We start from the raw sequence: 23,603 nt of genomic DNA on the forward strand, positions 1-23,603 counted from the left end.
TTTTCTCCTCTCTCCAACTCCTCTACTTTACTTCTACCTACTTTGCCCTCCTGTTACTTAATCTACCTCCACTTTAGCAATCCCTCCCTTATCCTCCCATTTCCCTAAATCTAAACACCCTTTTATATACCCCTTTGACCTTTTCTGTCCCCCTCCCTCTAAAGCTCCCTCTCTCATCCTCCCATTCCCCTAAATCTAAAGACCCTTCTATATACCTTTTTTAACCTATTCCCTCACCCACCCCTCTAAAGATCCCTCCTTTATCCTCTCCCCACCTTCCTATGCTCTTAGAGTTTTGTTTCTTTCTAAATTTAGGAGACTTTTATACTCTTCTAGATGTATGTGTGTGTATAATATATATATATATATATATATACATATATATATATATTTCCCCTCTTAAACCCATTCTCAATGAAAGTAGGTTTCCTCCTGCACCTCATTTGTATAAGATAATTACTCTTGTAGCTGTTCTTGGATGACTTTACTTTTTGAAGTCATATCATACTCAGGTCTACCCCCAATCTTTCTTTTAAGCTACCTAATTACTAGTAACAATCTTAGATATAGGTTTTCCATTTTCCATACATGAAAGGTACACATTCTATCCTTATTTAGTCCCTTGTAATTGGTCATTGGTACGTACCTTGTATTTCTCTTGGCTCTTGTATATCAAATCTTCTATTGAGTTCAGGGTGTAGTTTTTTTTTTTTAAACAGTCTTGAAAGTCTGACAGTTGATCAACTGTACATTTTTTTCATAATTTGTTGTCCTTGATCTGGGGGTTTCAGAATTTAATCATAATATTTCTGTGAGTTTTCCTCATAGGATCTTTCAGGTGATGATCAGTGTATTTTTTCTATTTCTACTTTTACCTCTTGTTCTAAAGCTTCAGGACAATTTTCTTTAATGATTTCTTTAATTATTGTGTCAAGATTCTTTTTTTGATCAGAACTTCTTGGTAGTCCAGTTATTCTTATGTTTTCTCTTCTTGATCTGTTCTCTAAATCTGTTATTTTTCTTATGAGATGTTTCACATTCTCTTCTATTTTTAAATCTTTATATTTGAGGTTTTTTAAAAATTTTTTCATCTCTTATAACTTCGCTGACTTCCCCTTGCCCAATTCAGATTTTCAAGGAGTCATTTTCATCCTTAAGATTCTGGATCTCCTTTTCTAATTAGTTGATTTTCTTGTCATAATCTTCTTGTTTATTTTTTATTATTTTTCCTCCATCTCTCTCATTTGATTTTTAAAGTCTTTTTTAAAATCTTCAGTGAATTCTTTTTGGGTAGGTGACCTCTTGACATTAATTACTCTTTGTAGTAGGAGTGGGTTTCTTAGCTTCAGTATCCTCCTTTGAAGATGAATCTCAGTCTTCTCAATTCCCATAGTAGCTCTCTTAGATTCTTTCTCCTTCGCCTGTGCTTTTTTTGGTAATAATTTAGCTTTTATAATCATCTCTAATCCCTAGCGTATGGGGGAATGCTGCTTGTGACCGCTGATCCTTTTCAGTTTCTCCTCCCTGAACTTGAACTCAAGCTAAGACCTCCAACCTCCAGTTAGTGTCCACAACCAGGGGCTTTCTGCCCCCTGCTTCAGCTATCACTGGGCATGTGCTGGTTCCTTCTTGCTCTGCTGCTATTTGCAGAATAGTTGGGTCTGGCATTCTTTGTGAGCAGAGGTTCCCTAGATCTTCCCCAGGTCAGATGCCCAACTCTGTCACTGTGGGGGGATGTGTGATTAAAAGCTCCTGTGGCTGGGGCCGAGGCAGCCTCTCCAATCTACTAACCCCAGGGCTTGCACTTGCTATTAAAGTGGACCCTAGCCTGGAAGTGTTTACTCTGCATTGAGAGGAAATCTCTCCTAGGATTTTTCTTCCAGTCTTCTCCCATTGTTGCAAGAGAACCCCTGTTCTGCCCCTACTTTTATTTGTTTCACCGCTCTACGTTCTCTCAGAGGCACTATTTTATCTCTTTTGTAGAGGAAAATCTTAGGAGCTTGAGATTTTCTGACCTACTCTGCCATCTTCCCAGAATCCTTTCTCCTTATTTTTTTTATTTTAATTTTATTGGGAGAGGTTGTTGTGACAGATTGTTGTGACAGATTCTTGCAAGAACCAAGTCAGAAATAAACCTAGAGGACTATTGTATAGAATGGGGTGGGGTCTTAAGCACTAGAGCATCCCAGTTATGGGAGGTTTCTATCCTCTTACAAAGGATTATTAAAATGGGTTACAAATCAATGCTTACAAATTGTGATGAGGTACTATTAAAAGGAATTTATACATAGCTATGAACTCTTTAAATGTTATGTAAATATTACATTACCTGAGGAAGGTATTTAGGAAGGAGGATATTTCAGCAGCTACCAAATATTGGGGAGGGCTTCTATGGTTGCCGGAAAGATATCCACAATTTTGTCTGTAGTCCAGTGTGCCCAGAGGCACCCCAGGGTGATTTTCAGAGACTGAAGATTTTAACTAGGGGGAAGATTTAGTGGGTATGACCAGGAATAGCACTGTCATTCCAGAGAGCTAGAGAAGAAAACCACAAAGTTGTAACTTTGTGTCTCTTGTAGGAATAGGTGCCCTTCCATAGATATTTATTTAATGGACTATTGACTCCTTGTTGAAGATGATTGATAGAATTATGGAATTTGAAGATGATTGGTTGAGTTGTTTGACCTGTACTACAGCCTAGGACTTGTGCTTTAAAAAGGAAACAGTCAGGAGACCAAAAGTGGGGAGGAGAACTGAGCATGGATAAATACAAAAGCTGAGAGAGGTGCTTTACACCGAGAGACTTGGATCTTTGGTAAAGGAAGTGAAGCTTGTACATCCATACAACTTCCAAGGGAACCTGTAATCCCCCATGACAGTTGTGGAGACACAGTAGTTGAACCTCTGGGACAGAGAAACAATGGAGATCTTGGAGTGGTGACAAAATAGCCCCAGGAGAGGAGGAAGCCTCTGAGCCTCTGAGATAACAGCAGCCAGGGAGAGTGGGAAAATGATGAAAGTTCCCAGACAGAGAAAAGGGAGTGTCTAGGAGAAGTAAATATGAACCTTGACTTTCATCAGTAATGAGTTTGCTGTCCAAAGAGAAAGGAATCCCCAAAATCAGAGGTTCTATAACACTGGGGTACTGTAATAGGTCCCCCAAACCAAGGTGGCCCTTACTAAAGGTGTGAGTTGCTTTGCTGCTTAATATGCTCTGCTGGGAGTCCTTTGGGGTTTGGGGTTTGGGGTTTGTTTTTTTCCTGCATTTTCTGTGGTATAAAATAAAGGCTATATTGGATATGTATTGTTAACTGGAGTGCTTACGTAGAAAGTTTTTACCTTTTCTGTAGAGACCTAGACAGGAACCAAGTTATATATTTCCTATGAGTTGGAGTTGAAACCAAAGAGTGATTTTGTGGGAGGCCCTCCATGATTAAACCATGTCACTGTAAACCCAGAGTCGGTGTAAAGGCATAGAGGTTAAGCAAATAATTATAAAGATTTAAATTCTTTCACTTTGAGGTATTTTGCAATAGCATTTTAATAATTTCCAGCCTATATTATCTATTTTTTAGTTTAAAAGAATCATTTTGAAGGAAAATGTGTTGTTAACTGGGGACTAGTGAATTTCATTGCATTTTGTCTCATTCCAATTTTAAATTAACAAGCCTTTACCAGAGATGAAGACAGCAAATACCTCTATTTGCTTATTATTAGGATCATTGTAAAAGTAGCTGAAAAACTTAATATCAACAACCATTTTGGTATCCCTGCATGCCCAAATCCATAATTCTCAGTGAGGTCTCGTGTGATGTTACAGAAAGGAAATTAGTGGAGCTCCTTTATCCATGACTATTTCAGAGCCTACAGAAGAGAGTTTACCAGTTTGTTCACAGCTGACTGTTTTCTGCCCCGTGGCCCCCATGATGGGAAGGCAGTAGTTGATCTCAGGCCCAGTAAATATGTTCATTAATTTAACCTTTTTACTTTGCATAGTGTTGATGTATAAGACCGCCATTAACCTACACTTACATAGTATTTTGTAATTTACAAAATACTGTCCCTCACAACCTTGTGAAAATATTGAAGTATTATTTTCCTCATTTCATAGATGAGGAAACTGAAACTTAGAGATATGAAGTGATTTGTCCATGGCCACACAGCTGTGAGCGGAGATTCGAATCCAAGTCCTGTTCTGTTTCCATTATATCGTGCTGCCTCCCTCTCAGTAACACTTTACATTCAGATAGAACTTGTGCAGAATACTTTTCCTATACATTGTCTCATTTGGTTATCACAAATGCCTGCTTTGGCAAGCTTGGCATCATTCCTGTATTACAGGCAACAGTATTAAAGCTCTTAGAGGTTTAATTGTCTACTCAGGGTAATATAACCATTAAGTATAAGAGTAAAGATTAGAACTCAGATCTCCTGCATCTTGTTCCTGGATTCTCTTGCCTGTACTGTACTGTCACCTAAGCAAAAGGACATTCTTTCTTGGATTTTTCAAAATGTATTCAATACTCATGAAATTGAAAGTGACTACAGTAAATAAGTTCAAGCTGAATTCAGTAAGGAAAGTTATCTTAATAATATTTTAGTGTTATTACTGCTTAGATGTACTGAAATTCAGTGTCAGTGCAACTCTTTAAAGGGAATTATTATCCCCTTGGGTTGGTGTAATGTTTTTACTTGGATCAGAGTTCGTTATTGAGGTTTATGTTTGGATTTGATTTCTCTGGATTTACTATACATTCTGTAAATTGCTGTGGAGAGTTTTTGACTGAGAGCAGGGTACTATGCTGTATTTACACAAGTGAAAGAATGAATGAAAAAAAGAAAATAGTGCTTTGGAAAAAAACTAGTCATTGAGAGAAAATGCTTTCTCAAGAATTGGGATAACTGAGTTCATATTCGGGTTCTGCCACTGCTGAGACAACATAAGCATGTATTTCTACCAGAAAAAAAAGAGATCCAAGATTGAGAACTGGAAGGGTTCTTATAGGCCCCATCATTTTACTTGTTTCTACTTTCTATACCTGTATGTATAAAAGCCACAAGTAAGACAGTATAGGTGAAAATTAAATGTAGACATTAAAGTAATGCTCTCTAGATCAGTAAACATGTTTAACATGGAAAAACCCAAGCTCTTCTGGGTACTATTTTACCTATTTGTAAAATTTAGGAATTACAAATGGCATCACAAGGTATTTTTCACTGGGTCTCTCAAATGATATAATGAGTGATTTTAGTGGAAATATTATGTAATTAAAAATGTGAATATAATATAGTGAATTATTATAGTGAATATATTATTATATGTTATATATAATTACAGTGAATATTTTATAGAGTGATCATTTGAAACATACTTAGTACTTGGATTTGGAATCTGATGAGAAAGTATTTTCTCTCTAATGATTAATTTTTCCAACCAACTAATCAAAAACTATCCATACCAATATATGGAATGCATAGTAAATTCAGAGGAATCTCATAGATTTGGAGCTGAAAGCAGCCATGGAGATCAGAGACTATACTAGTCCAGGTTCAAAAAATCAAAGGATTAAAGATTTGTAGATTATTCATAATGCCTTACACCTGTATATCATGAATATTTTCAAGAAAAGAGTTGGAAAGCACAAGATATGTCAAGCAGTGAATAATATCCCAAAAATCTGAAAATTATATCCCAACAAAAAAGAAATAATTGGTAACCTGTATGAGAGTAATTTCAAAACCGGTTTGGCTGTGTACAGTCAGAACTTTGACAGGTTAAATGTCTAAATTAGGGGTAGGAAACTTGGAACCTTGAGGTCACATGTGGCCCTCCAGGTCCTCAAGTGAATCACTTTGAATCTGGATTCAAAGGGCCATACTTGAGGACCTGGAAGGTCACATGTGGCCTCGAGGCCTCAGGTTCCCCACGCCTGGAAATCAGTTGGAATAGAAAATTAAAATGAGAAAGAAATCACTAATTACAGCAGTTCCAAATTAATCAGTTTAAATAACCTGTAGACTTTAAAAATAAAGACATTGACTACAATACAATTTCTTAGAAAACTTTTAACTCATACAAAATGTCTGAGGTAATGAAGAGGCCAAAAGAACCCAGAAAAACCTCAGGCAATTGGTACTTGACCTCCTTGCCACTTGGAAAGATGGAGCAACCATAGGCAATGTGGGTTTAGAGTACAAGCTTATTTGCAAAATATTGGAGGAGAACACTGGAAAATTACAAATAGTGTAGAGGCCTGTACAAAACTGTGTGAAGCTGTTCAGTGAATTTACAAAGAGCTTGGCATGCCTGAGGCTCTAAAACATTATCTGGAGAACATTTTTTGGTGAAACTAAAAGGAGAGAGCAGTAAAAGCTAAGGAGATCAGGGAAAGTTTCCCTTAGGAAGTGGAATCTGTGTTGAGCTTGAAAGGAAGCTAAGGATTCTCCAGCAAAGAGATGCAGAATGGAATAGATCTGCTAGTGTTTTTCTGTCATTTTCTCATCGTTATAACTGCATTTGAAGTCTTTCACTGGATACCTTATATAACTATATAAGGAATTGGAAGTAGCTTTTAAGAAGAAAATGACAAAATGAACAACTAAATCTTCCACACAGAAGTGATGATAAAATTTCAAAGCCATGCAGGTATCATTTTTTAAAGATGTTTCAAAGACATATCTTTGGATATCTTTTGGGAGATATTCCCAAAGAATATGAAAAAATCCCAAATGTTATTACCCCAAAGAGCGAGCCAAGAAGATATTAGTAGTTATCATCCCATATGCCTACTTTTTCACCTCTACAAACTATTATGTGGATGTTCTGTGTATGTATTGGGTGTAGAAGGAATCAGGAAAACTCCTCCAGAACTTTATACAGTATATCTCACACAATTGACTGAACAGCATAGAAAATAAAAGATAAGTTTGTTATTGTTTGTTGTTGTTTAGCTGTTTTCAGTTGTGTCTGACTTTCCATGACTCCTTTTAGGGTTTTCTTGGCAAAGATACTGACATGGTTTGCCCTTTCCTTCTCTAGATGAGGAAATGGAGGCAGACAGGGTGGCGTGACTTGCCCAGTCACACAGCTAGTGTCTGAGGCTGGATTTTCCTGACTGCAAGCCTGACTCTCTGTCCACTGAGCCACATAGTTATCATTGCACCACCTTGCTGTTAATGATGACAAAATGGTCTTTTACTTGGTAGAATAAAATAACAGCATTATGGGCTTTTCTAAGATCATAAAATAATCTTTACTAGATTTAACCACAGAGGCAATTGTATTCAGTAAACCTCTGATTATCATTTCAAGTGAGACATAAAACAAGACACCTACACTTGCCAGGTATATAGATTATCTTGATTCCATGAAAGATCCTGCAAAACAAAATACAAATGGAAGTGGGATTGTTTATGGATGGTAAGGTCTTCCACATGCTCTTGCATGCAGATGGCATTTTGTTGATTGCTTAAAGTTAGAGAAAAACTAGAGGGCCTCCTAAATTTGGTCCAAGACCCCTCAAAAGAGCATGGCTCGGCAATTCATGTCAGAAAAACGGAATGGATGAAGAATGCATATTGCTCCGATTATGACATATAGTTAGAAAGATTAGCCCATTGTGTGTACTTTGCACTGATCAGACCACACCTGGAGTGTTGTGTCCCATTCTGGATGCAAAATTTTAGGAAAGAAATTGAGGAACTGGAGAATATCTACAGGAGAATCATAAGATTATATATTTAGAACTGGAATGAACCTTTATCATATTAACACTAATAGGCACTGGGTGACACAGTGGATAGAACATTGGGCATGGAATCAGAAAGACTCATATTCCTGAGTTCAAATGTGGCCTCAGATACTTACTAGCATGTGACCCCTGAGCAAGTGACTTAACCTTTACCTGCCTCCTTATCTGTAAAATAATAACCTTAAACTCTCAGGGTTGTTGTGAGAATTGGATGCAGTATTTGTAAAGTTCTTTGTATACTGCCTGGCACATAGTAGGTGCTATGTAACTACTAGCTATTATTATGACTTGCAGTAGAGTAAGGGGTATATAAATCACAAATCCTCTGAAATATTGAAGTATAAAATAAGTTTGTTTAGAATGGCAGTTTTTATTTAACTTACTTATGAGAGAGCCTATTACATATTATTTTGTTTTCTGTATGTGAAAGTCACATATGTACAATAAAATGATATGTAGTTCACATTTTCATGATCAAACTGCCCCCCATTATTCTGAGTTAGCTACATTTATTGCACATGATAGATTGATGGTAGCACAGAAATAGAACCTTAATTCAGCCACATTTTCAAAGGTTAGATTTTAAAATGTATAAAACTTCCATTTGTGTATAATACTTTGGTAAGCATAGATTTAGAGCTGGAAGGCCTGCTCAGTAAACATTTATTAAACATCAACTATGTGCCAGACACTGTGTTAAACTCTAGGCATATAAAGAAAGGTAAAAGACAGTCCCCGCCCTCAGGGAGCATATAGTCTAATAGGGGAGATGACATGAAAAAACACCTAGGTACAAGCAAGCCACATACAGGATAAATTGGAAAAAACCAACAGAATGAAGTCAACTAGAATTCAAGGGGACTGGAAAAGGCTTCCTGTAGAAGGTAAAATTGTAGCTGGCACTTGAAAGAAGCCAGGAAAGTCCATCTCTGTCCATAGGCAGAGATGAGAAGGGAGAGAATTCCAGGCATGGAGGACAACTGGGGAAATGGTTGGTTTTGGGACATGGAGTGTCTTGTTCAAGATATAGCAAAGAGGACACCTTGACTGGATTGCAGAGTGTGGGGGAGGGAAGGGAAAGGAGGGAAGGGATGTGTAAAAGACTGGAAAAGTAGGGAAGGGAGACAGGTTATATGAAAGGCTTCAAACACACCAACCAGAGGATTTTATATTTAATCTCAGAGGCTAGGGATTCTCTGGTGTTTATAGAGTAGGGTAGTGACATGGTCAGAAAGGGACCTCAGAGGTCATTAAGTTCAACCTCCTTATTGCAGAGATGAAGAAACTGAGGCCAGAGCTGTTAAGTAGCTCAGTATCACACAGCTTGTAACTGTCTGAGGCAAGATTCAAATGGAGGTCTTCCTGACCTCCAGTAGAATGCTGCATCTGCTGTACACATGGAGCTTCTCATAGACAAATGCATAGTCTGGAAGTGGTTAAGATTACTACTACTGTTGTCATTTTATGTTGAATAGTAATATTTCCTTAGAAGGCCATAGGAAAATATGGTTCCAGAGATTTCCAAGGCTTGAACTTAAAATGTAAATGCTAGCACACAGCTTTCTTTGTGTCTGTGTCCATATACTTTTGTGCTCTTCTCACAAAGCTTGTCTCAAAAGTTATTATTAAATAAGTTCACTTTGGTTGATTAATAATTTGTAATTATTGGGGCAGCTAGGTGGTACAGTGAATAGTGCACTGATCCTGGAGTCAGGAGGACCTGAGTTCAAATCCAGCTTCATACCCTTGGCACTTACTAGCTGTGTGACCTTGGGCAAGTCACTTAACCCTGATTGCATTGCCTCCCCCCTCCAAAAAAAAAATTGTAATTATCTTAAGTCCTACTCCCCAGTACCTCATCATGCTATGGAGGTGGCCCTGGGTTCTGAGAGGCTATGCCAGCAGAGCCCAACTTCTAACAGATCTATAAGGGCTTCAAAAAGAGTACTGGGCATGGACTCTGTCAACTTTCCAAGAAACAGCCTAGATGAGGTATTGAGAAAGGTCTATCACCAGTACCCTAGCCACCAGGGGATGAATTTTTTGCCCTGGCAATGCAATTATTTGAATGATTGTCTGTCTGTCCTTCCAAGGACAAAATTTCCAAAGTATCTGAAAGCCTAATCTTATCACTAGTATTTTTGCTTATTAATAAACAAGTAGTTGTCTGTATCATGAAAAATCACAGACTGTGGGTGCTATTATTTGATATTCACACACACACACACACACACACACACACACACACACACACACACACACACACACACACACACACACACACACACATACACACATTCCCCAGAGTAGATGAAAGGGAGCTTGGAGGTGCATCCATTGTGGTCCTACAGGGAAAGGAAATTTCATAACTTTTCCCTCCTATTCCTAAGGTTATTTTCAAACTGAAAGATTTCATAGGCTGTGGCTACCAGTATCTCATATAAAAGAGCTGAAGTAATTATGCAGGTAAATTTTTTTGGCAAAAGGACTTTGATGATTGAATTAGCCACCTAATTGCCTGAGCACTCCAATACACAATACCCTGTGAAAACAGACATAGGGGGAGCATATTTCTACTAATGATGGAGAAAATATTCATTTGGGGGAAATATAATCCCTTGAAATAGATTTATTATATTCTGATATAATTAGGGAGGAGTATATTGAAAAATTATTCTGATATTATTAAAATGGTATAAGTTAAAGTTATTAATTGGGCAAAAAATGAAAGGATCACAAATATTTCTCTTATATAAAGTTGATTTCTAAATTCCATGTCAGTTCTTAAAAGTTTATGTTGGGGATTTCTGTGCTTCCTCCTCCCCCTCAATTCTTTTTTATTAATTCTATTTTGAAGAGCAAGATACTTATATTTCTATGACCTCAACTTTTTTCTCCTTTTTCTCGAAACTATATGTTGCAAGTTTTAGTAACTGTCAAAAATAATGTGTATATCCTTCAACTCATTTTTCTCACAGAACATTCCCCTCTTCCAGACTTCTCTATTACAGTTGAGGATGCCACTCTCCTCATTCACCCAGGCTTGCAAGCTCGGTGTTATCTTCAGCTCCTTCCCACACACCTCACATATTCAGCCCAATGCCAAATCTTGTTGTTCTACCTTTCTATCTCTCAGATGTGTTTCTCTGTCTCCACCTGCATAGCCACAACCATATTTGGACTTTCACCACCTCAGCTGGACTGAAGTCTCTCCCCTTCCCACCTTCTCCTTCTTCTTACCTTTTGTCTTCCTCCATGCACTCTGTGATCCAGCAGCATAAGCGCTGAACATGACACATCCTCTCCAGCCTCCATGACTTTGAACTGGCTCTTCCCTCGCACTAGGGATTCTCTGACCCCCTCTCCTCTACCTTGTAGATGTTCAGTTCCTCCAGTTTCTAAAACCTTCCCCTTTCAGACTGCCTTCCATTCTCTGTCTCTCTATACATACATACATAGTCACATGTGTGTATATACACATATATGCATCTATCTGGTATGCACTTAATTATTTACATGCTATTTCCCCCACTAGAGGGGGACTTTTTGTCTTCCTTTGTATCCCCAAAAGTTTAGCACAGATTGGCACATAGTAAGTACCTAATCAAGCCTTGTTTGTTGTGAAGTGAGCATTTTGAACATCTCAGCTTTTTTGTTGACATTTATCCCAGAATACTTTTGTAGCAGAGAAAGTCAGTTTCTATTTACTGTGAAGCCCAAAAAGTGATTAGAGAGCTCCAGAATTTTAAATGACTTTCACTGAATCCTGTTCAATTCAATTATCCTACATTAAGTACCTACTTTGAATAAGATACTGGGAGTAGAAAGACAAAAATTAAACTGATTTTGCCCTCAAGAGTCTTAATTCCACCATTGTCCTCCAGTGCTAGTTCACATTGTAAGCATTTTTTTTCCTTTGAATAAAGATCTTCCTAATGTTTCTTTATGTATTCCTTAAATTGTACTGATCTATGTGTATGTACAAATGGATATGTATTCATGTGTATGTGTATATATATAGAGACATATATATAGACATATATGAAAATATTCCACATAAGCTGTTTCCTCTTAGTGAATTTGTGAATATTACAGTATTAAGTATAAACAGAATCTAAAAGGTCAGGCTTAAATACAGTATGTAGAATCTCACTTTTGTATCACAACAAATTAAACCCTTATAGCTACCTAATGGTTCGTTTTCTTCTTTTTTACAGACTTAACCAACATAATGAATACTGAATAATAAGGGAAACCACAAGAAGGTTACATGTTTGATTGTCTCGGGTTTGATATGAATCAACACATACTCATTGTTGCCATCAATAGAGTCCCAGTTTGTATGCACATTATACACATTCCTCTCTGTTGTGTTTGCAAAAAATAAGACATTTTAGTTTTTTCTAAGGGTTATTGATTCACTTTCTCATTTGGCTGCATGAAATTGCCCTTAACCACTGACTAATGATGAAGATTTTTACACCAAGTTGTCCATCTGGATATGCTTTATCAATAGAAAGGGCAGTTCTTATCATCCTCCTCTTACCTCTTACCCCACCCTCTCCCACCACTAAATTAAATGTAAATCAGCATTTTTACAAAAGAGCCCCAAAACACAAAGTTTAGGAATGATGTTTCCCCTTCATGATGGAATTTGGGGATTAGTTGCTGGAGACAGAATCGTAAATTACCACAAGGCCATTCTTTGTTATTTGATTGAAAATGAAAGCAAAATTGTTCTTGATTCATGAGGCCATGTGCGGAACATTCAATAATGTTGTAAAATACCTGTTCCTTTTTAGAAATAGCTAGCTGAGACCTAATACTTCTCAGAAAAAAATCACATTGTCATGTACACAAATTCACTTAGTTTCTCTGTGTGACGTTAGTAAAAGTCTTTTGTGTTCCTTTAGATTAGGACAAGGACTTTTTTTTTTTCCAATACCAATACGACTTGAACTAATTACTCATGTACCAGATACCTTTCATTTTTAAGCCTATTTATGATCTAGCAGCCCTATGGGAAACCAAAACAAATCACTGACTTTAAAATTCTGAAAAGGCTTAAAAAAATAAAAAGGAACTTCTTCTTCTCTTTTCTTTTGAAAATAGAGTTAGACTGGTTAATAATCATTCCAGAACCATTATGTGTACATTATTGTTGCAATTGTGATCATAGAAAATTTTATTTATTTTTATGCCAGCTAATATTGTGAGAACATATTTAGTGGGTTTGGTTTTTCAATCCTTGTTATGCTTGTCCTTGGAACATCTTTCGCGTATTCAAGGTTTGTAGTTGAAAAGTTTACTGTAAAAAAAAAAACAAAAACAAAAAAAATGTATTGTTTTTACAGAATAAATTTATTGGAATGTGTATTGGGAGTAAGATTTGAGGTTGTAAGCAACTAAGCTAGTGTCATTTGGCTTCATACATGTAATAATGTGAGGTATTAATGTTACTCAAGTATTAAAGGAAAATCTTGTTAACAAGAAGTTGACAATAGAACTAAGTGCAGGTGAGGTTTTTTTGTACGTTTTCTGGGTAATAGGGTTATTAATTTACTTAAAACATATTCAGACTAGTTTTGAAAATACTGAAAAAAATGGATGCATGACCTGCATGTATAAGATATTACCATAGCAAATGCACTCTTAGTTTCATATATCTGTCACTACACATGTGCTCTGATTGGATCCTGTTTTCTTTTGGTTTTCTTAACCTGCTTAAGAGGCTGGAGGGTAGTTCTGAAGGGGTGAGGAGGATGGTTATGTAAAGAGAGTTAAAGGAAGAAGACATACCAATGGTAAATCAGGGACACAGTAGTGATGGTGGGGACTAGGAGGTATGATGTAACCATTAACCAGATATTCACATGGAGATTCTTTACCATATTTTGGTCTAAATCCTTTTTCTCATTAATAAAAAATTGGACTTTTTCATTAGGTTCACATACACACTTGAGGAATACAGTACAGAGTTCAGAGGAAGTAAGGAAGGAAGGTATCTCAAGTTTCTTTAAGAGATTTTTATCACTTCTCACTTTTAATTAAGGTTCATTAAAAATTAAAATCAATCAGAAATGTCACTTCATCATAGAAAATGCTCACACTGAAACAAAAATGTGGTATAATAACTGTCATCAGAAATACAAACTAAGAAATTTAAAAAGAAACAAAAGTGAGTACTATGGACATGAGACCATGTGAAATGCTTGCAAAAAAACCACAACTTAGGAGACTTTCTTTTCACAAAACACTTTATTTCAATTACAAATATACATTGAAATACAGTAGGAGAACTTCTCATTACAAATGGAAATGTAGACACTCCATAAAGGAAAGAAATTTAGCAGGTTCTTCTGGGGGGTGATTTTTCCAAACAAAAACATTAGCAAAAGCACTTGTAAAGTATAGTATCCTTATAATTGAGAAAACGTTGTTTAAAACAACATTTTCTAAAAGGAAATGTTTTGCATTTCATATTGAGATTGTTACTAGAAAATACAAGCCTGATTGTTAATTTTTCCCCCCTCAAGTATATGTGGGTTATGAGGAGACCCTCTTTCATCAGTGATAAATGTATACAGATCCCTTTTGTTCCGATGGAGGTTTATTTTTCTGCTCCAATGCAGTTCAGCATAGGTTAGATTTCATAATACTAGTAACTGTTGACATTTCAATGATTACATTTGTGCAAATAAAATAATGAAGTAATATAATCACTGAGTAGTAGAAAATGCCAAAAGTTGATTCACAAATTATTTAGAAAACCTTTTAAAATCTTAGTTTAAACACTTTTTTCTAGACAAATTAGTTTTCCCTTTTCAAAAAAGAATAAATTTATCTGCAGATGTTATAGTACAATTTATACATACAGGGTAGAACAATAAAGTTGTGTGTATTCTAATAATACACTTTGAGGGAGATCGTAGATCAGTATTCCAGTTATAACAAAAGCCAGTAACTTAGATACGAAAAAAAAGTGAAGTGATTTTTATTCCTCTTTCTCGTCTGCGTTTGTTTTCATGAAAAACTCTGGTTTGTAGACACATCGATAGGCCAGCAACTGAGGAAGAATTCCATAAATTATGTTTAATACTAGGAAAAATGTTTTAGCATCCTCAGGGACTCTGTAGACAAAAGGAGTTCTGGCATGAAGAGATGCGCCAATGTGGGAAAACTGAGCCTGTTGCACATAAAACAAAGATTGGTTAGCAGGAAGTCTGTGGTTCAGTATTACTGCATACATGTGCCCTTCTAAGCAGTCTTACACTCAGACATCTCACTTTATAAAGGTTCATGGTCTTTAGAATTTCACTGAATTTGGGGTCTTTCTTGATGTAACTGTCCAAATAAATTGTACCATCCTTGACATGGTTAGAGTGTGGCAGCTGTGTTTTTGAACGCATACAGTGCTCTATGCTAAACTCTACTAGTGGCTTAATTATTCCCCATATTAGCATAAAATTCTTCATTAAATCACAAGTTTTGCTATGGTGTACATTCTGGAGACATTAAGTAGGCACTTAATTGTCATTCACTGATTAAATTTTCAGCCAATTCCAGAAAAAGGAAAGCTAAGTAAACGGACTATTCCCCCTACATAAATAGCTAATCAAAGATATAAGCAAAAGACGCAGAGGATCCTTGTTTTGTGTTGTCTACATCTGTTACCTACTCTTTCAAACTACTCATTCATATTAATGAGCATATGTAGCAATTAACAATCTTATTATATTTACTTATTTATGTTTGCAACGTAAGGAATTTGGGAGTTCATGCTGTACCCTAAAGGCAATAATTGGGAAAAACTAGCAGGGGTTCTTCCCAATTTGGAAAATATGAGCATAGGCTATCTCTTCAGGACCAAGTATATCATTCTGCCTTATTAATCTGTTTTGCCAGAATGGCATGGATTATGGAAAAAGAAAAAGGAAGTGGGCCTGTCTCTGTTCTATTGCATAATTGACACAGTGCATTTGAAACAAAAGGAAATGATTTGAACTTCCAAGATACAGAAGAAAAATTTCTATTTTAAATAGGAAGTGAAATAACAAGAGTAAGAAAAAATAATAAGATTAGAATATCACTATTTTCTCAAAATATTTTGTTACTCTTACTTGGTTCTACTTCAATACCCGAATTTTTGCAACCTGAGTGAAATTTAGCATGTAAAAAATTATGAAGAAATTAAATAGTAACTTATGATTTCAAAGTAAGAACATGGTAGACATAGACAATACATTTTCACCATAAAGCTTGCCCTGATAAGGCCAAAAAGTAATAGAAAAATCACTTTTAGCACAGAGAATTTCTCTTTTATTTTCAGTTTCCATAAAATAGCTTACACATAACTTACTCTATTAATCTTACAAATATCACAGTAGTAGCATCTGATTTCAGCACAAAATCTATCTTTGGATCTCAGTTTTCTTGTCTAAAAAATGGAGGGGTTGGACTAGATGCTCTTTCAAGTTCCGTATAGCTCTAAAACTTTACAGCTATGAAATGGAAAAGTAGAAACACCTATTTATCAGCCAATATATTTATTAATTAGCATGTGACAAATATTTTAAGGAAATAGATTTTTGCTGCTGGGTTGGGGCTTTTGTTCGTTTTATTGCTGTTTTATGGATACAAAAGTAAGTGTAGCATATGATATCATGAATTAACATTAAGTTATGGTCAAATTAGCATGGAGTCAAAATACTGACCCTCTTAGACATGATAATTTCAAAGGCACTGGGAAGCCTGCTGATCTCAAATATACCTCTCTTACTTGCTGGCCAATGCCTGAAATTTCACCATAAGAGCTACAATGAAATCCTGAGAGGGGTGACATGTTAAGCTTTTATGGTAAATATACCTCAATTTCCTAAAAGCTGGTTTTTCTGGGTGGGAGAGATCATGAAGACACTAGAGTTTCAAGGCTGGTGTCAGAGAGGGGCAGTCTCAACTAAGAGTGAAAGACAAGTTAACGATAGTGTTTCTAGAGACACCAAACTAAAATATTCAGGTTTAGTTCTTTATATCTTTATGGACATTTTCTCATCTCACAAAATAATGGAACATGAAGAAAAATTACTAGGCAGGTTTTGAAAGTATTGGAAATAAGAGGTAGCAGAGATATCATGTAACAGTGTTAAGATATTTAGGGAAACCTCTATGTTTTCTCTAAGTTTTTTCCCTGCACTGTTCCAATGCAGTTAGTACCTCATTTTCACAAACACCAAATTTCACAAAGGCAGCAACATACAAAACAGTTCATGTGTTTAGATTAGATTGTAAGCCATCTGGGCAGGTACTATGTCTAATGTTCTGTACAGCGCCTAGCGCATTGTTGGTGCTCAATAAATGTTAAATAATGGCTTTGCAATTGTCAAAATATAAAACCATTCCAAGAAATATTTGTAATCTTTTTTATACCTAAATTAGTATACTTTTAAATTTTATTTGACAGACCCAAAAGTATGAATTTTGAAGTTTCTAGTCACAAATTTTCTTGTTAAAACAGAGTAAGATCATCAAATCAGTTTAAGCAGTCTAGTTAATTAATACACTGTTAATGAACCAGTAGCTAATAGTCAAAGTCAGTGCGACCATATCCCACAATATATTGGTATCCTTCTGGAAGATCCCAAGCCATATGGCTAAAGTAAAGTAAGTAATCACTTGTAGTCCCATGCCAAAATCTCTAATGGGCTACAGGAATATCCAGGCCGCAAAGAAACTTCAATCTAAAGTCTGGGGGGCTTTGGGGAATATTCCCTAATATTGATGTTTATAGAGGTCTCTAACATACTTAAAGTCTGTAAAAGGACTCTGTTACAAATATGGAATCAAACAGGCATTTTAACATGGCTAATGATTACAGGCCCCCTCCTCTCCCCGCGCCCCCCCTCCCCTAATAACAGGGTAGTGCTGGATCTGCAGTTAGAAGCCCTGACTTTGGATCCTGCTTCTGCCACTTTTTGTCTTGTGACACTGGCCAAGTTATTTAACCTCACTGGGCACCTGCTTCTTCGCATGTAAAAAGAGGGAGCCAGTCCTCTCTAACTCTAAATCTTAAGACAACAGGTTATTGTCTAGGCAGGACTTGACCTCTGATCTTTTTAACACTCTCTAATCTTTCAGTTGCCATATAGTTGGACCTTTATTTTTTACACTGGATAAAAGTGTGGAAGAAAAAATGAAGTTCTCAAAGCTCATATAATTTCATATAATGAAATCTTCCTTCTTCCAATAAGCAGTCTAGACCAGTGATCCTGAAAATCCGCAGCTCTTTCCAGAATACACAGCTTCATGAGCTTTATACTCTATTTCAGTCTATAGATCTTTCCAAAAACCACAGGCAAAAGGTGACACTATAAATCTGGGTGATTATACAGTTAATCTGATCAATACAGGGCTTGCTTCTCATTGTTTTCCTCAGCGAGTGGAAGATACTTCAATACTTTTGAGTAGATGCACCTGTTTCAGTGACAGAAACAAGTTCTGTGTACTCAGTTAAAAATCCAACTCTTAATTATTGATGTTAAAAACAAATGAACAAAAAGCCAAAATCTCTGTTTTTGTTTCTTCTGAACTTTTGCCCATTTCCCATTGTTATGTCTGAAGAAAAGGAAAATCAAAAGGAAAAACTGAAATGACCACAATGGTAATGAAAACTTGGTTTTTCCCCTCCTTTTTTAGGTGGCATAGTAGATAGAATGCTGGGCTTGGAATCAGGTAGATATGAGTTCAAATACTAGCTATGTGACTGTGGCAAGTTACTTAGCCTGTCTGCCTCAGTTTCCTCATCTGTAAAATGGGGATAATAATAACACCTACTTCCCAGAGTTATTGTGAGGATACAAAATATAAAAATTTTTTCCACATTTTAAGGCATTATGTAAATGTTAACTATCATTATTATTAATATTTTTAATATCTTTTAAGTTTACCAGTTCGTTATTCAAGTATTCTTTAAACTTTCAGAAGCACCATTTTACCAAAAAAAAAAAAAAAAGTTGAAGAAGAAATATAAAGTACACCTCCCAAGTTCTTACCCTGAGTTAATCTCACAGTTATGATAGCAACATCCTAGGTCAACTCTGTGGGCAAGCAATCATCCAAAATAATATTACAATATTTTTTTAAAAATAAATTAGACTGTGTCTGAATAGTCAGGAAGAATTCAGAGGATTTTTGTATGGGAAGAGAGAGGAAATGATTACATGAAGTAATTAGGTTCCTGGGCCTGCTTCTGTTTTGGGTGATAAAGTTGATTTGGCCATAGGATTGGAAAGAAATAAATACTACAACTGTAGTGATATGAAATATGTGGGCAGATTAACTTGTCATCCTTAAGTGCTCCACTGAAGTCACTGTACTTCTCTTTTCTAATCTCTTTAATTTCCAAAATAATTATGTGCACTGAATATTTTCACAGCTCTCAAGTTAACTGATCTTACAGGTAGAATGAGGATTTTCAGTATTTCCAAACTGTGCAACTAAAAATAAGACTGGTCTTTACTCTAGATTGTGGCCAAAAGAATTGACTGCTTTTTAACAAACTTATTCAGTTATCTAAGGAAAAATATAAAATGACATTTTCACTGGAAAGCAACAGAAAATATACACTTTAGCTGGTTTTTTAAAAATTACATAAATACCTACACAATGATCCATTAGTGAGTCACCAAGCAGGCTGGAATGTTTATCAATCAGATTTGGAGAAACTTCACTCCTAAAGTAAGAAAATAGCTGTTTGGAATCCACAGTAGTGAAAGTGAAAGGATTCCCTAAAATTATTGCCTAGGGTAATTTTTATCTTGGTTTAATTTTGTTGGTTCCGGTTTTATTCGGTTTATCCCAGGGTGGCTTTTTTCTCCTTACATTTCACAATGATACCACTTTCTGTTACTATTTGGATGTCAGTTCTCTATCCAACCCACATGTCAACCATCTGTCTATTCTAAATGCTAAAACACAGTTGTGCAAACTTTGGCCTACTAAAGGTTGCCCTCTGGCATCTTTCTCATGCTTTCCTTTACTCTAAATGTTACCATCCTTTCCAGTGTCTATGCTTCAGTTATAGGGATCTAGGTCAATGGTAATGTTCCAGTGAAAAGAAACATTTGGAAATTTCAATAAACATTTATTAAGCACCTACTATGTATAAGGCATCATGCTATGTGCTGAGGGAGCAGGAAATAAAAACCTTAAAGAGGAGGAAGGATTATTGTAATTTGAAAAGGTAATAATATACTGTACAGCCAGAGTAAGCAACAGGCAAAGACATAAAGGTAACTCACATTTTAATATAAAAATAACCCATGGCCTACTTAACTTTAATCTTTTGATTATGCCCCATGGAAAAAGCCAAGTGGAACCACCATGCTAGAAGATGCTACAGCTTTTAGTTTTCTCAGGGACAAAAAATGAGTTCTTCAGATTTGCACTCAACTAAAAACCTTGAATTTATTTAAAAAATTATCTTCTAAGTGCCTACTCTTGGAATTTCCAAATGAAAAAGTTTTTTCGAAAAGATGCCTGTAACATAGAATCACATTGTCTCAGAGTTGAAGGACACTTCAGAAGCCTAATTCATCCATGAACAGAAATTCACAGGCATATATAATATAGTCAAACAAGCTCTCCCATGAGGGTGAATCTACTAATTCCTCAAGGCAGATTATTCTACCTTTAGAGAGCATTTATGATTAGAAAACTTTTCCTTACGTCAAGCCTCAGTTTGTTTATCTATGACTTTTACCCATTGCTTCTGTACTTTTGGGGTCAAACAAAACGTGTACTTCTGTTCTACAACAGGTCTTTGAATACTTAATGAAAGTTATCACACCCTCCTCCCTAAGTCTTCTACAATCAACCATTCCTAAAGTTCCTTCAACTTCCTCTTGTATGATATGAACTCAATGTCCTTTATGAATATGCTGGTTATAGCGACATATATTACATATAATATACATTATATAATACACATTCATTCTTTCATTTATTTATACTGGTTGTTCTCTTCTAGATGATTTTCAGCTTCTCAATGGCCTTCAGGGCCCAGGACTGAACCCAGATGTGTTCTTACCAGGCCAAAGACAAACGAACTAGTCCCATCTACCTAGTCTTGGTGACTATTCCTTTCTTAACTGAAGGCCAAAATCACGTTAACTCCCTATCTGTTATATAACACTGTTAACTCACCTAAAGCATGTAGAATTTGAGTAAAAGTTTCCTATCCTTTTGTAGACCAAGTGCTGCTTCTCCCATCTTGTACTTACAACATTGACCTTTTAAATCTAATTGTAAAACTTTATGTTTATCCACATAAGGATGTTGCTTTTGTATTTTCCCCAGTGCCCTTCCTATCTGTTAAGGTCTTTCTGAATTTTGACTCTTGTGTTTTAATGGGTGAGCTATACTTCCCAACACTGTGTCCTGGGAAAATTTGATAAGCATACCATCCATGACATCACTGAAGTTGCTGATAAAAATGATGAATGACACAAGGCCAAGCACAGATATTTCAACATTACCATGGAAAATATTAACAACTACCTTTTGATTACAGACATTCAACCAGTTCTGATGCCACCTAACTGTACTTTCTCTAGCACACATACATATCACCTATGCTGGCCACAGGCATAACAAAAGAGGTGCTGTCAAATGTTTAACTAAAATCTAGATAAATTGTACATATACATTCATTTAGTCTAACTTCTGTAAAAAAGCAATTAAAACTAGGCTGTTCTTGATAAAGTCATGCTGGCTCTTTGTGATCACCACCTTTTCTGCCTCTTCACTAACCATTCTTTTCCTGTCACATACTGGCTTTGTGACCCCAGGCAAGTCACTTAACCACTGTCTGCCTCAGTTTTCTCAACTGTAAAATGGGAATGGTAACAGTGCCTCCCTCAAAGAGGATCAAGTGAGATAATATTTGCAAAGTACTTAACACAGTCCCTGGCACTTAGTGGGTGCTATATATTTATTTCTTTCCCTTCCCCTTTTAATAATCCATCTAAGAATCTGCCAGAAATCAAAATCAAGTTCATTAGTTTGTCAACTTCACTTTCTTGCCCCTCTTCTCCACCCCAAATTCTTTTAATTTGGCCCATCTACCTTTCTCTAAAACCACAGTGTACTTTCTAATCTCTGTGGTCTTTCAATTATCAGCAACTGTAGCTCATTTCAGTAATCACATTCAGTAATTTTCAGGACCCGAGAATGTAGTTCACCTGGCAGCGTCTCTTCAACTCCTTAAAGGCAGCCTGCTCTTCTCTTACTATCACCTTATTTGGTTCAGAGTATTGACTCCCTACTAGCCATTTTTGTTCTGTCCTTTCCAATCTAACAATTTTTCTTTGGCAGAGAAAACAAAAAAAATTAATTGATTGATCAACTTTGCATCCACTCTATGGACAGTTGTCTTCCTCCCATCTGCAATGAGCAGCAGGTTGTCTCTTCTTTGATTCTCCTTTCCCCAGGTTAGCCAACAAAACTTCTTTCTATCCTTAGCTTTTTCTCACTAAGCTCAGCCATTCTAAATCTTAGCACCCTTCACACCATTCTTAAATGATAATATCATATATTTATGTTCATTCTTTGTTACCTAACCTTGCTTCTATCTGCTACATGTGATTTTTAAAAAAAAAGAAACATTGGGTGGTTAGTCTAATATACACTCACATATCTTTAAAAACAAAAACAAAGCACCTTTTCCTCTTTATTGGTACTGTTTCTCTTTGTTTTCAGAATTTCATTCTTGAGAACTTTCCTAGCCCTTTTGTCCTGACAATCCACATAGAATTTTCATCTATGGGGCCATGAGGTTCTACTAATCCTTCAGAATCTGCTCTCATAAAATCTAGAGCACATGTAAGATTATTCCATTGAATTTCTTTCTCTATCTGGACTTCTAAAAGAGAATAGTCATTCTTCTCAAGGTTCTCCTCATTTCTACCCCAGCAGCCAGTTCAGTTGGTGAGAGTTAGATCTCAGCTAGAATTTCCCCTTTTGGGCTCACTCTTCCACAATTAAAAGGATGAAACTGTCAGTAAAACATGTCAGAAAATGATGAGTTTCTTTGCTTTTGGCTGAGAGACATTTCCAGCAGATTCCAGATAAATGTCTCATCACTGTTTTATCATGCCTGCAATCTTTTCCCCAATCTCTTGATCTATTTCCCCTTTTTGTCAAGTGGTTTATAGTTATGACCCAATGAAAATCTTACTTCTGTTGCACTTCCACTAGTCATCTAAATGTCCTCTATGTTTTCTTCTCCCTTCCCCCTCTTCTATTCCTGGATTTTTTAATATATTGTCAATATACAATGATATAATTCACTCTCGCCACCCCCCCCCAAAACAACCCACTTTCACCTAATTTTTTTCTTTTTAATTAGATTTACCCTTTCAGTGCTATATTATAATTAAATTCAGTGACCCCCATAAGGTTAAACCTGCCTTTTAAGATCTCTGTTAAATCTTATTACTCATACTTGGTTCACTTGTGCATAGATATCTGAAGGTGTAGATTTAATTACTGGTCCATTCTTGAATTTTGTCTCCTGTAAAACAGGTGTTTTGTTCAGTCATTTTTCAGTCATATCCAATTCTTTTTGACTACGTTTGGGGTTTTCTTGGTAAAGATACTGGTTTGCCATTTCCTACTCCAGTTGGTGACTCTCAGTAGTGAAACAGATGACTCTACTGCTGCTTTTCTGACTATTGCTAGATAGACACAAGCAACTTTCTCTTCCTTCTTTTTCAGTTAAAAAAATTTTTTTTTGCTTCAGATTGATTTGCAAGACTCTCAACAAGCGTATTCTTTGGCGTTCTTTATTAGCTGCTC

The 23,603-nt window shown here is 36.1% G+C and overlaps 2 protein-coding genes across 6 annotated transcripts in view; one reads left to right on the forward strand and one right to left on the reverse strand.

Annotated features, from left to right (window-relative positions):
• HDGFL3 (HDGF like 3) overlaps window positions 1–13,125 on the forward strand; it is an 83,079-nt gene extending 69,954 nt beyond the window's left edge. The window contains exon 6 of the mRNA XM_072619629.1: window positions 11,969–13,125. Coding sequence (XP_072475730.1) covers window positions 11,969–11,974 — 6 coding nt within the window. The 3' untranslated portion in view covers window positions 11,975–13,125. The remainder of the gene's footprint in view (window positions 1–11,968) is intronic.
• The window catches only part of TM6SF1 (transmembrane 6 superfamily member 1), a 41,118-nt gene continuing 30,421 nt past the window's right edge, over window positions 12,907–23,603 (reverse strand). For 3 of the 5 annotated variants that reach the window (XM_072619577.1, XM_072619612.1, XM_072619618.1), the window contains one exon: window positions 13,991–14,937. In XM_072619577.1, the coding sequence (XP_072475678.1) occupies window positions 14,746–14,937 (192 nt within the window). In that variant the 3' untranslated portion in view covers window positions 13,991–14,745. Of the gene's footprint in view, window positions 13,060–13,990; window positions 14,938–19,409; window positions 19,480–23,603 lie in introns of those variants that run through there. The other 2 variants (XR_011969362.1, XM_072619602.1) reach the window with 2 other exon arrangements.

The sequence above is a fragment of the Notamacropus eugenii genome, chromosome 1 (assembly GCF_028372415.1).
Source record: "Notamacropus eugenii isolate mMacEug1 chromosome 1, mMacEug1.pri_v2, whole genome shotgun sequence".
Classification (NCBI taxonomy): domain Eukaryota; kingdom Metazoa; phylum Chordata; class Mammalia; order Diprotodontia; family Macropodidae; genus Notamacropus; species Notamacropus eugenii.